A 14233-nucleotide genomic window follows, 5' to 3' on the forward strand; every position below is an offset into this window, starting at 1 on the left:
CCATCTCTGGCATGTTCAACAGGGATTCTGTGAATTTGAAAGTGGAAGGGATGGGAAAATTCCTGTAGAAATGTATATGAAGTATGCTGTTATTGGTGGCATGCTTGTCTTTTCATTCTTCCTGATTTTTCTGATTCCATTCTGAATGTTTAGGTCTTGGATCAAGTATTGAGTTTTTCACAGGGTCTTCTCTTTCTAGCAGGAAAGATTACTTTCAAGTTTTTTTTTTAATGGTAAAGAAATGTTGTGTGTGTAATGATTATCCTTTTTAGAGATTTGTATTATTTTTTGTATATAAATGACTGAAGTGATCAACATATTTAATAATTACTTTCAAGTATTCCTAAAATCTATGCTAAGGGACTTCAAATCTGCTGTCACTTAACCTTGAATACTTTCTGCTAAATCTTAATAGAAAATTAGCAACTAATCACATGCATTATTATGCTGCTTGTAATGATCAATTCATGTATTTCTTTTAACATTGACTCAGACTTCAGGACCTGCCTGATTCTGTTTAGATGCTGATTTAATACTATGCATAAATCTTTTCCCTTTAAAATGTGTTAACTGTTTATTTGTCCTTAACCACTGAGCCATGAGAGCTGTATTTATTCCTTGTTTGCCTAGGAGGGGATCCACTTAGCTGTGTCCAGGGGAAGATGCATTTTTCAGTTTAGGGAAGTCAGCTGCCCTTGGGAATAATATTTACATCAATGATATCATGATCAAGCATCAAGTTTAAGAATCACAGGAAATCCACAGAGAAAAGGTTTGATTTTGATTGGAATCTCAAGTAGGAGAAAAATGTTCTTGAAAGGAGAGTCTTTTAGAAGGAAATAGTGCTGATGACAGGAGCAGTGCCTAAGGTTAGCTTCTCATCTACAAGTATTATAACAATTCCAGATGAATTCCAACCATAGAGGAGGCAGAAGAATTTGCTTATTTAAAATGCAGGTAGCTATAGGAAGGCTTTTGTTTTATTTATGTAGTTTTTTTACCATAAACCCAACTCTATGGCAAATATTTGATATTTGGGTAATAACTTACTCCTTTTGATCTTAACAGCTGTTTAGGTCTCAATGTTTGCTTAGCAAAGCCAAGCCATGCAGAGTAGCAGTCACCAATTAAATGGTACTAGGTGATGCTTACCATGCTCAGTACCTGATTTGAGGTTCTTGGTAGTATTTGGTGAGGTGTGTGGGAGAACTGCCACTGTTTTGAGCAAGATATCTTCCAGTAAGCAGAGATAGTCAAAATACTGTTTGCTCACAGAAGAAGGTGGAGCAGTCTTGTGTGTGTAATGCATTCAGGAGTCTATCACAAAGTTGTTTAGGACTTAAATCTTGAAGAATTGCTCTTTGGCTCTACAAGCTTCCTCTTGTAGTTAGCCAGTGTAGTTTGATGTTTTTTACTTACATATCATCAAAAGCAGTGCCTGTTCCATATGTGAACAGTGATGTTTTAGATATGTTTGTCACAGGGATATTTCTATTTCTTGGAAAACTATTGCCTGTAGCTCTTCTGGGGTGTGGGAAGCTGAAAATATCTCTGCACAGAGTTAAGCGCAGTCTTTCATATAACATCTCAGAAAAAAATATTTGATTCCACAGCTGTTCTGAAGTGACTCTCCTTCAATCTGTCACCAGATCCACTGAATATCTACTAAACTTTTCAGTTTCAAAAGCAAATGAATCATTACCACAGGGGTGTGCCACAATAGCACTGAAGTTTTCTCTCTTTCATGGGATAATTATGATGATATAGCTGAAATGGGATTCAAGTTTACTGATAATTTTAAAAAAATGAAAACCACACCTTTAATGGCTATAAAACATATCCATAAACGGCTTTGCCTATCAATCCTAAATAAACATGTGTGGACAATTGAGGAGAAAAGTACCATAAGGCTCTCTTGTTCTTTTGTAGCTTATTAAGAACTGGAAATAAAAAAAAAAAATATCTGCCTGAATTTCCTTAGTTTAGCCAAGTTACACAGCACAAAATGAGAAGCAAGAGGAGGAATGTGTTTTTATGTGTATATGTTTTACACCTACACCAGGTGCAGGCTATCTTGGTGGTACGTATCCAACACTAATGGGTTTTTTTGTGACAGTACAGTAAACTGGACTTGAGAATATAAATCAAAATTGTAAAGGTTCTTCTAGGCCTTCCCCTGGTGGTTTGTGTATGACTTTGATTTTACTCATGTTGATTACTTGACTATATAGAAAAGAGTTCAGTTATCATCAGCAGTTAGGACTGTGTAAACCCCTGGTTTGTTGGAAAAGACAGAGTTTACACAGGTATACTTTTAGTAAAATATGAAAGAAGATTGGGGGGGGGGGTTTGAAAATTGAGCATTTTGTTCTTTAGTTTCATGAAAAGGAGCTAACATTGGCCATGTATCTTCGAACCTTTTCTTACCTCACGCACTTGCTATGATGTTGTGTGACACAAAAGCGATAACAGGAGTGAGGAATATGACAGAGTATGTAAGAGTGATGCCTGCTCCCTTCTCTGAATAACAATCTTTCAGATACACTGCCAAAAGGAAGGCATTTATAGTGTTAAATAGAACGTTCATAATTTCATGGGACCTATGCCTTCAGGCAAGAAAATGATCTAAGGGTATTCACTGCAGTAGAAAATGACCATAGAACTGCTCACTTTTAGAACTAAGCACTAAATTTTCTCTCTGCTTTTGCAGTAATTCTTTGACATCCTTACTCATTGCTGAACAACAATACTTACAGTCATCAGAAAGTTTTTTGTGCCTAGAAACACATGTGCAGAAAGGAGGAATAATGTGACTTATTCTATTTTAAAATATTTTAGGTGTAGTCAGATACTAATGTAGACTGCATTCTGTAGTGAGAATTTTCACTCATTCCTTCTGTGTTATTCTGTGAGGTTTGGGGATTTTTTTATTATAACGTCGACATTATGAAAATACTGTCTCATATAGCATAAATTTAAAGACATTTGGATATCAACCTTAGAAGCAACTACTGCTTGTATGACTTTTACAGTTTGAGGCTAATTTAGAATGTTAGTCTTAAATTGGCTAGTGCCAAGGTCTCTATGGCTGTTCAGAAATGAACTTTGGTACAGAAATAATTTGGATTTAAAAATATGGAAAATTTCCCTCCCTAGGCTTCCATACACTGGGTGAAAGACTAAATAAAACAACAGCTACATTTACATGCCTGGTGAAATGCAAAGCTGAAGGGTTAGAAGTGGAAGTGGCTACACTCTTCTGTTTTATATTTTACTTTCAGTAATTTCATTGCCGGAAGCAATTGAGAAGCAACTTGTGCTGATGTAGTGATAGCTTCATAGGTATATGCCCTGGCATTAAAAAAAAAAGTATGTTAAATCTCTATAAAATCTGGTAGATTGAATAAATAAATACTTGTGGATTGTGTATTTATGCAATGTGCAAAACCAGGCAACATAAACTTTCATATGCAGCTGGAAACTTAATTGGTTTCATGACTTTTAAAAGCTTTTAAACAGATGGAATGTGTATTACTGCTGAGAAAAAGAAATATTAAAAAATCTGGAAATCAAGTCCACACTACTGGGGAACAGTCAGGCACTCAGAGCACACTGCATTTTTAGTTCCCAACTTTCCCTGTACTTCTGAACTCCCAGCACAGCACTGAGGCCTCAGATCTCCAGAGACAGACTATTGCATTGATGGTGTAGAACTGTGCTTTCTCTGGCTTGATGCTGCTTGATTTTCCAAGGGTATACTGCTAGTTTCAACATACCTGTTGTGAATAACTCTTTTATTCTTTAATCTTCAGGATTACTTCTGAAAAAATACTTGACACAATCTTGTGGGATTTCTTTTTCCTATATTTTAATGAGCTCTTTGTTCCGTTTGTATTTAATATTAAGATTTACTATTTCTTTTATTACAGTTTAGTCAAGCAGGGAGTCTTTCAATGGATAGCTTTGGAAACTGGCAAGATTTTCTTTTGTTATATTAAACAGTGTTTTCAAGTTCCATAATGTTCTCAATTCAGCAACTGAAGCACATCATAAATTTAATTAGAGGGGTTTTCTTAAAGCAGTGTTTGGGCTGATAAATAGAAATATTGAGAAGTAATTTTCCTAATGATATAGCAGAAGTATTTTGGGACTGTAGCACAAGACTCTTGACTGTTCTTCCCTTTCTGTCTTTTCCTGGAATAAGAATTGCATAGTTTTATTTATCTGCTTCGTAAGTATCTTTCATGACAAGAGCCATCATGAAGTATTAGCAAAACAATTAGAATCACGAAACAGATGCTCATTTAGGGACAAAAAGACATCTAAATCTATTTCAATTGGTTCAGAGCTTAATACATTTATTACTCTTTTTCTTTGTGATCCAAATAAGTTTTTATTATTTTGGGTACGTACTTTTTTAAAAAATTTTTTGTATGTTTCCTTGCTCATAGTTTACCTGTTCTGGAATTGTGATTTGCCAATATTCTTTTAGTTGTATGCAGAATGTGTACTGAAGCAAAGAAATATCTATCTTCTGCACTGAAATAAATCCTTCTTAACATTTAATTCAAACAAAATAAATTCAAATTAAAGGGCAAAAAAAAAACCTAAGCTCCAAAACCTATTAGCAAATAATGCAAAGATCAATGGATACATTTTTAAAGGTTGAAAATAAATTGAAGTTACAGATTGGTTAAGGTTATCATCTATTCCGGATGAATGTGTAGCTCCATTGACTCATTTGAAGCTGAAATGCTTCAAGTTAAGCTGATATTTAAAAGTTGTGTGTATATCTGTGTCCTGAAAAAGAGCAAATACTGGGGAAGTCTGAAGTCTTGTCTAAGGATGACTTTAAGCATTTCTTGTCTGGGAATACTTTCTTCCTTATGAAACAGGACACAAAGATAATTTAGCTGTGTAGAAATGTGTACTGGTGACTCATTTAAAAAGACTTGTGAACAATTACTTTAAAGAATAGGCTTGCCTTTAAACTGTGCTCTTGCCACATGGTTCTCTTAAACTGCTACTAAGACATGCATCAGACATTGTGCCCTTCACTTACTGTGGGGCATGAATATATTGGTGAATCTATTGCATAGATCAGCACTTCTGTGACAAGCAGCAGTGACTAACCTAGGAGGAAGGTTACATGAATACTTTTCATATCCCAGTCACCAGAGTCCATCTTAGAGTGGCATGGTAATGCATAGTACTGTATTTATCTTATGTAGAAATACACAATATGGCTAAATAGTCATCACCACAGAGACAAAAAACCCCAAACGACTAAATGACAGCTCTTTTGCAGACAAAGAACTCCATACTGCAAGGCTGTAGGCATTGAGAAAGTAAGAGTCTGTCTGGACTGCTTTTAGTACAGTATTGCATGAAATCGTGCAACGTTGTAGAGAGGGAAAAGGGATTTTGTATTAAAAAATCTGGTTTTTTTTCATTCTCATTCATCCAAACGTCCTCTTTTGCTCGTGTATTAGTGAGTGCTGCAATGTGTCCACACTCCTACCCAGTTGTAGGTGGGAACTGGGAGTGACACTAGCAAACACCTAGCATGTCTTTTCATGGCTTTTGGATTGTTCCTGATGCTGAGGCCTGGATGTGACTTTTTCACTCTAAAAAAGTTGACAGTAGCTGTATTTTTTTTCCTTCATCCTGTCCCACCTTTGAGAGTCATCAGCAAATGCTGCTGATTTTTTCCATGACTTTTTTTTCTTCCCTTGCTGCAATTTGTTTGGGGTTTTTTTCCTTGTTTTCTTAGTATTTTTTACCAAGGCCAGGTTTCTTGAGAATAAACAGTGATTTTATTATCTTGATGTCAACAATTGTCATTCATTATGCCTTCTTATCCTTGTTTCCAATGTTTTTATACCCTTAAGTTCCAATCCACATTTCATTTATATATGTTTTTCATTACAAACCTCCACAATTTGTTACTGGAAAGAAGGTGTCATAGCAACAAAGAAATTACAAACTTTAATTTGTGGCTCCTATTACAAAGCATGTGTCTTCAGACTTTTTTTTATGTATGCTTAGAGTAATTTGGACACTTAGAGCAACTTCTTGTAACAAAATCTTATAAAAGAATAGTGTGCTTCATATGGCCTTCCCTGGGGTGCAGTGGAAAAGAGAAGAAAATACACATTTGTGTGAAAAGCATTATGTTAATGAAGGCAGTCTAAGAGGCTAAAGCAACCTGATTGAAACACTGTGTACACTTGTAAATGTAAAGTGGGCTACAAGAAAGGTAGAGCTTTTATTAAGATGGTAAAGTTGTATCTTAAAGATATTCAGCATCAGAAAAGCAAGGCCAGACTTCACTATTTTGGATCCAAAATTCTATGTTGTAGAGTTCAGATAATGGTACTACCTGTAACAAGAAAAGATAGTGGCAATAATAATGCATACTGAAATTGGTTAGTATTTTGCCTTTGATTAGAGAAAGTCAAGATGAAGTGGTTTTTTTTGGGTTTTTTTTATAAATCCAGAAGATCACAGAATGTGTCACACTGATACCTTCTGTGCTAGGAATGGTTCTAAACAAAATAAACACCTAGACTGCTATTTTTGCAAGGGATGCCTTGTAAACCTTTCCTAATGACTGTCCTCCTTTGCTGTTGGCAGTGGTGATTTGTCTGTCCTCTCAAATGTCAGTTAACCAAAGATAAAGGAAGGACCTGAGCAGCAGGTATGTAATCTTCTCTTTATCTCTCCTTCAATATTTCAGGAGTTTTACTTTAAATGTGGAGCACACCCAACTGCTGACAGTGAAACATCTGTGGCTTTGAACCTGGTTACAACAAACAGCCGCTGTATCACATGTATAACATGCACAGATATTAGGTAAGTACAACAAAATTGTCAGAGATGTACAGTCTCAGTGCTTTAGAGAACTTATCACTTCCAAAGAGCCTCTTTTTCTTTGTTCATTTTCCTTTTTAAAGGCTGTGGGGTTTTTTTCCTTGGTAGCATGGTGAAAAATGGGTCATATTTTCAGGTATGTTATTTGTTTAGCTGGTAAAATTGCAGCTTCTATTTTTGCACCTTAGTCATGTTGCAGGTACAAATCTGACTGCTTTAGTTCTAACTAAAACCTTGGGAGCTCAAGATAGTGGCATAAGTGTGTAGATATTTTCTGCTAATATGTATTCAAGAGCTTGGGAAAGAGCTGGATTTTTGAGGGGAACAGGCTGCTCCTGAAAAAATTAACTTCTTGGTGGTTGTTCTATAAATCAAACTGAAATGCATCTGTTCTCATGTTTGTGTTTATTGTAGTTTGAAATACTGTAATCCATCTTTGCATGTGGTATTTGAGCACATACATTCAAGAATATCAATTACTTGAAAATGCATGGATTAAAAACCAATTGCCCGAAAAAGACAGCCACCATTGTAGTGAAGAATTACCTGAAACACATTTATCTACTGATTAGGAGATATTTTATATGAAAGTGTAAAGAGAATTGTGAAATGGTCGTTGTAGGTCAGAAGGGAGAAATGGGAAAGGACACTGGAACTCTGTACGATTCATATGGTGTGTGTCTTCTGGAAAGAGCTGGTTGTGGAAGCATCCTTTGTGGTGTATTTACGGAACTGGCTCTTAAGTACAGATTAAACAAAGACCAAATAGCAGTCTCTGTCAAACTGGTATGTCAGCATTTTGCAGCAAGGGTGCAGACTCAGGTACTCAGAAGTGGCTGGTTCTCCTGTCCCTTCTAAAAATTCCCTGGGCAAGAGAATGGTTTGGCTTCCTGAAGTGCAGACTGCTAGTGCATGTCTGTACTGCTAAATGCAAGAGGGCCAAAGGCTGATCCCCATTCCCAAGCCAGATGGAAATGCCTGGCAGATATCCTGCACAGAGCTGTGTCACCTGGTCCTTCATCATCGCCAGCTTGGGTTGGTTGTGGAGCTGAGACCCAACCATTGCAGATCTGCAGTGAAAGTACACTTTTTATCCTAGCAGTAAGATGGAATGGAAAAGGGTCATTCATGTCACCATATTTCCTGTGTGGGGCCCAGGAAGTTTTCAGAAGGGCTCACTGAAGAGCAACAACGGGGTAGAAAAAAAAAAATGTCTAAAATCTCCTTTCTGGATAACATTAAAAGAAGCAAACTGTAAGAAATTCATTCTGTCTCATCATGTCAAAATATTGATACACATTTCTATGATAACTCTAAATTTTTCAGAATGTATCCATACATGAAATTCTGATTATCTTTCAGAATTTAGATTTTTTTTTAAAGCCATAAAAGCCTCCCATGCCCTTTTGTGTAATACTACAAAAACACATGGTTTTAGTATCACTAAAATAGGTGATTTGTAGGTGATACTAAAACCCAAGATACTATTTTACTGTTTTATTTTTTGTATGGCAAATCCTGCAAGTTTTTAAAACAGAATTTCATATGTGGATGAAATAATTTTCCAATTGAAGCTGTGCAAGAAATTGGTTTAGTTTCTGATTTTGTCTTTTACCAATTTTAAGGAGGGTCAAATGTAAGTTTTGCTATTGGAAAGAGCAAGATCATACAATGAAAACATTTATGAGTTTTGAAAAGGTCCTTGTAAAATCTTGGGCTACTTAAAAAATCTCCACTCAGTTTTGGTGGGTTTTTTTTACTTTCTAAGTCCTTTCTCCAACCTAACATTCTTGTAATATTTGTATATAATTCCAAGAAATTGCATAAATAGCCATAATCTTTTTACTTCAGTTAAATATTTAAGTGATTGTACTGGAAATTACTTGTTAATATGCTTATGCAGTTGAAAAATAGTATTTAGGGCACTCTGCAGCTTAGAGTATTTTGTGAAACTTACCTTCATCCTGCTGTAGCATTCATGTGAAAAAGAGGATTAACTGTATTTGGTACATTTGTTATTACTTTGTGTTAGCTTCACTATAGTAAAATAAGAAATTCGGGTCCATTCTTCAAAGTAGATTTTTCTTCCTTTTTTTCTGGGAAAAAACCCCCAAACCAAAAGCAAGACACCAAACAGGAAAAGATGACAACGAGGTGCTATCTGCATTTTTCTTAAGTGTTTTTGTTTGCAACAACCTACACAGTATCTCTAGGTGTTTCCATTGATTTATCATGGACAGTCCACCACAGATAGAGTAATTAAGTTCCAAGATTCTTGGCACAGCATTTGTATGGTTTTAGCAAGGTTGGCAAAGCTTATAAAATCTTCCATAAAGCAGTAGTGTACTCTGCTATATAGAAGAAATACAAAGTGGAATACAATGATGATCTATTGCCAGTTTTTATTCTTAAGTTTACATTAGATACACTTGGTTTGCCTTAGGTTTATATTTTATATAAATATTTTCATGCAAGTCTGACCACTGGAGCGAAATAGTTGAAAGCCAAACACCCTTGTAGGGCTATGCTAAATCCATAGGCAGTATTCCATGTAGTTAATGCTTTCCAATGTATTCTGCTTATCTACAGCAGAGTTAGTGTGAATTGGCAGCCTTTATGCATTTTTTTTCTGCAGAATTCAAGGTGATGGCTGCTATTCTGTGTCTTTGAAGAAGCTTTAATAGGTTGAGCAAATGGCTGAAAGTTGAAACAAATACTAAAACTGTGCAATCCTCAAGGGAAGATCTGCTTTTGTCAACTGTTTCCAGTAGAAATAACATCAAAAGGGGTTAGGAGTACCCCAGGGTACCCATAAATCAGGCTCAGGAATAACAGCAGTTTTAAGCAGTGTAAAAATAAAATGTGTAGAACAGAAATGCCTCACGTCATCTTTCACGAACTCAGTAGGGCACAATTCCTAAAGGCACCATTATTTTTAGCTTTCAGCAGATACAGATGAGTGTAAAAGATATATAGGACATACTGTCACTTAACAGGTGGAGAGAATTCTCCAGAAAGACAAGTATTTGGTGTTGTGTTATCAGGGTTTTTTTTTTTTTTTTCTCTAATCTAATAAATCCCTGCTTTGTTGTCTTGAAGAAAGAAATATTTTGCTCTGTTTAAACAATGGAATCTTTTATATACTTTTCTGCTCTTTGGACTTCCTAATACTGGAGTTGGGAGTGAGAACTGCTAGTGGTGATAGTAGTGCATATGCTAGTTACAGTTCAAGGGTAACAGTGGTGTAATGTCTTCGTCATAGTTCTTTTCAAGCAAATCAATTTGGACTGTGATCACATTAAATTCCATGGGCAGGAGACTAATGGAGAAGGTCAGTACTGAGAGGGGGGAGAAAAGTGAATGTGCTATAGGAAATCCTGTTGGAAATTCAATGGGCAGCACTCTTCTCCTTCAGACAACAAAGAATGAATGGCTGCATGTTGTTGGGAATAAAAGTGTGTTAATCTGGTTTGCGTGGGGTTACTTTGGGCCTCCTAAACTTCTCACTAGCTCTTAAGCAGCTATCTTTTTCAGTCTTTTTTTTTTTTCCTGAAGTCAAAATACAAGTTAGAAATGGTTTCCCCCCAGCAGCAGTTTGTGACATTTTCCTATCACTCCTACTTGCTCATTTCCTCAGTTATAGAGTCAGAATTGAGACAGATGAGGTTGTTTTGGGTTTTTTTTTCTGGTTGTTTTGGGGGGGTTTCTTGGTTTTTGCTGTTGTTTTTGGTTTTGGTTTTTTTTTAATGGGATAGTGTTCCTAAATTGGTAAGGGATAAATTATTTGCTTCTCAATAAATACATATGTAAATTATGTTCTGTTGTGACTTTTACCTGTGGGTTTCTGCTTGTTTTGGGGGGGTTTCTTGGTTTTCGCTGTTGTTTTTGGTTTCGGTTTTTTTAATGGGATAGTGTTCCTAAATTGGTAAGGGATAAATTATTTGCTTCTCAATAAATACATATGTAAATTATTTTCTGTTGTGACTTTTACCTGTGGGTTTGATATGCCAAAAGAAGACCATCTCCTGGAGTTTATTATGGGGATTAGGGATTTTCTAATTTCCTATTTTGGATTTTCATCTTTATGATGTTATTGTTGATATAGGTGTGCCATGTTCCTTATTGACCTACATTTTGTACTGTTTTGTGCATTAATGTTGTATGTTGCTTTGAAGTAAAATATTTGTTGAATTACAATTTAAATATTCTTTGGAGACACCTCAAATAATTTGCCTTGTCTTTCTTTCCTCATGTAAAATATATATGGTATTAATGCAGGTCTCAAAAAATAAAAGGGGAAAGAGTATCAGAGGAGGAATATAGCAGTGACTATGGCAAGAAATAGATGAGGTAGCAGGTCAGCCATGGTATTCAAAACCTTTGCATTACAAATAATTCCAGATTCTTTAGTTGATTATTTGAATCCAGTGCTACAGTTGAAGAGACAATTGGCAAAATTCAGCTTTTGATAGAGATCCACCAATTAGCTCAATTGGTTAGAGTGTGGTGCTAATGCCAGTATTGTGGGTTTGATCCCTGTACAGGCCATGCTATAAAAGTTTGACTTAATGATTCTTGTAAGTCTCTTTTGACTCAGAATATGCTGAGATTTGTTTGAGAACTGTTAACATTTTCTTAGTGAAGAAGCTGTAGTGCAAGTTTGATTCAGCTCAATTTTGCTGTTATTTGGAGAGTTTTACCAGGGACCTTCTGTTGTTTTTTGAGATGAAAATGCAGAACATGCCCATTAAAAGACATTACCTATGGGATGTTTTCAGAAGAGTAAATAGCACCTTATTCTAGACTTATAACTACTATTTCTCTTTGCTTCTGGGACATAGGATCCTAAATTTACCCTTCTGGGCCATTATAATCCAAGTTATTAAATCTATATTTAGCTATTATTTTTTGAAGTACTTTTTTCCTCTCTGTGACCCATCTTGATAATGTGGTCTCTGCTCCAAATCTCTATTAAATTCTGTTGTCTTTATATACCTTGAGTACTTCAAAGAGGAGTGGAAAAAGATTGTGCTAAGAATTAAATCTACTTTGTCTAAGCACTATGACCATCAGGGACAATGTGCATAGCTTTATTCCCTAATGTTCCTTAAATTAATGAGATTTCTTAAGAATCACTTATTCAAAGCAGGAAATTAGATATAAAACTAAGAACTGTTACTAATTGATTTAGAGCTTTGAGCTTTTTTTTTTTTCCCAGTAAGGTAACTAATAGAATACTCCTGTTACAGCTGTAATATTTGAGTTTTGATACAAAAAAAACCATGCAGAGAAAGCTTTTTGCTGAGAATTCGGGTGATTTTTTTGAAATGTGAACCAAGTCTGATAATGCCAGTAAGTGACCTTCATTTCCTCTGAGGTGTGCACACTGTGGATTTCAGACTCAAAGACTTGTACCATGAGCTACTGGAAGATGTGACTTGTGCATGAAATGCAGTTGCCTTAATCTTTCTCTTGAATGATAATCACTAGAACACAGCAGCCCCCTATGGCAATGGCAGGAGAGCAGTGCAGTTCTTACTGCTCTGCCTCTGAATCTGTTAAGTTCTGCACTGCAGCTGCATCTTAGTGAGACAGCTCCTGGCTTTAACACATCTGGGAACAGAAGAGTGCATTGGCACAGCTATTGCGCTCTCACATTGCACAAATCCTTTGCCAGCAGGGGATAAGTGAGGAGGATTTTATACAACCTCATTCGTGTCCTATGCTGGACATAAAGCATGAATTTCTCTTCATCTGGGAGAATGAAGCCTGCCTGCCTTTCTTCTGTATGAGGCTGAGGTTTTTTCCTATGTCATTGCTTTGCTTGCCATATATGTTAGTGTACAGTTGACAGAAAGGACAAATGGAAAGCAATGTTTTGACTGCCTGCTGGTTTTATTTATTTTTTTTTTAATTTGCCTACGTGTTTGTGAACATAAATATAATGGTGTGTGGTATGTCTGAGTGTTTGAAACAGCCATGAGTGAGGATTTTTATGTCACAAGGGAAGTTCATTTCTGATTTGAATTTATTTCAATGTGCATCTCCTGATACACCTGGGATAAAATAAATGTCATGAATTTCATTTTGCATTTGACATTTCATGTGAAGCCTGCAGATTCCAGAATATTATCAGCAGGGTCTATATTGTATGCTGCATGCTCTGCCCTGCTAATTTGTGGTCATTACTACAGTGAGCTGTTTTTGTAGATTTTTTCACTTACGTATTTCATTTGTATAACTCATGACTAGCATTAGTCAGATATGTGTAACATATCAAAGATTTCATGAATCACACTTCCAAAATGTTCTTAAGAAACCTGAGTATGAATACTTGCATATCAATGAAAAATAATAGCTAATGGATGTAATTCTGTTCAAGTATTGTAAATTTAAATGTTCACGTTAGAATTTATTTGCAATGTCCAAGAAGAGCAGAGTAGCAAATGTTTTTAAAACCTTGTTCAAAGAGACCAAGTTTCAAAACCCAAGCCCAGTGTCCCTTTTCTCCCATAGATGTTTGCAGGTTCAGGTGTCTGGGACTTTCTTTTCCTTTTTAAAATGAATTCCTTAACACGAAAGACAAAATATTTTCATCTCTGGTTAGTTTTGCTTCAGGCAAGGTTACTAATAGCTGAATATTTTCACCATCTGATAGTGGTGTAGTGACCTATGAGAATTGGTATTGGAGGTCACAATCCAGCTGTCTTTGGAGAGATATCTATATTGTAAAGGAACCATCACAAGAAATACTAATTAGCAAGCCTCATCCTTTTAGCAGAGACCTGAGGTCTGAAGGACCAAGGTGAACAGATTGCAGAGATGTTCCTTTCAGGCCTCCGCTGAAGCATTGAGGGAATGGTTTGGGGAGGAACTGGTTTGGGAATGGTTTGGCATCTTGCACTTCAGTAAGGGGAAGGAATGGCAAGTGTTTGTGAAGGATGTGGTTGGCTTTTACACAATAAGGAAACAAAAGTGAAAATATCCAAGAAAGAATGAAGCTGCCCAGCAGCAAAAAACTAAATATGCACACAACAGAATAATTTAATTTGCAGGAAGTTAGGAAAAATTGAAAATAGCGGTATTGGGCAAATGTGCCAGGACATAATTTCTGAAATAAAATATGTGAAGGGCTATTCATAAGACAGAGAACCTGTAATAATATGTAGAGAACTTCATGGAATGTTACTTGATACTTCATAGAGTCACTTAATGATCCTATATGGAACACTGTCTGCTGTCCTGAGTAGTGTCTTGGAGTGCTATTCAGTTCCTCTGTCAAATAGCTCCATAGGAATTGTTTTGAGATTTCAGAAATGCATAATTCAGATAAACATTTTGATGGAATTTGATAGCAAGT

General features: G+C 35.9%; 1 protein-coding gene across 1 annotated transcript in view; it reads left to right on the forward strand.

Moving 5' to 3' along the window:
• The window catches only part of PRKN (parkin RBR E3 ubiquitin protein ligase), a 683114-nt gene that overhangs the window by 330338 nt on the left and 338543 nt on the right, over positions 1 to 14233 (forward strand). Inside the window, exon 6 of the mRNA XM_041404442.1 lies at positions 6740 to 6855. Within this exon, the coding sequence (XP_041260376.1) occupies positions 6740 to 6855 (116 nt within the window). The remainder of the gene's footprint in view (positions 1 to 6739; positions 6856 to 14233) is intronic.

Source organism: Onychostruthus taczanowskii, unplaced genomic scaffold, assembly GCF_017590055.1.
Source record: "Onychostruthus taczanowskii isolate IOZ18803 unplaced genomic scaffold, ASM1759005v1 scaffold21, whole genome shotgun sequence".
NCBI classification, from domain to species: domain Eukaryota; kingdom Metazoa; phylum Chordata; class Aves; order Passeriformes; family Passeridae; genus Onychostruthus; species Onychostruthus taczanowskii.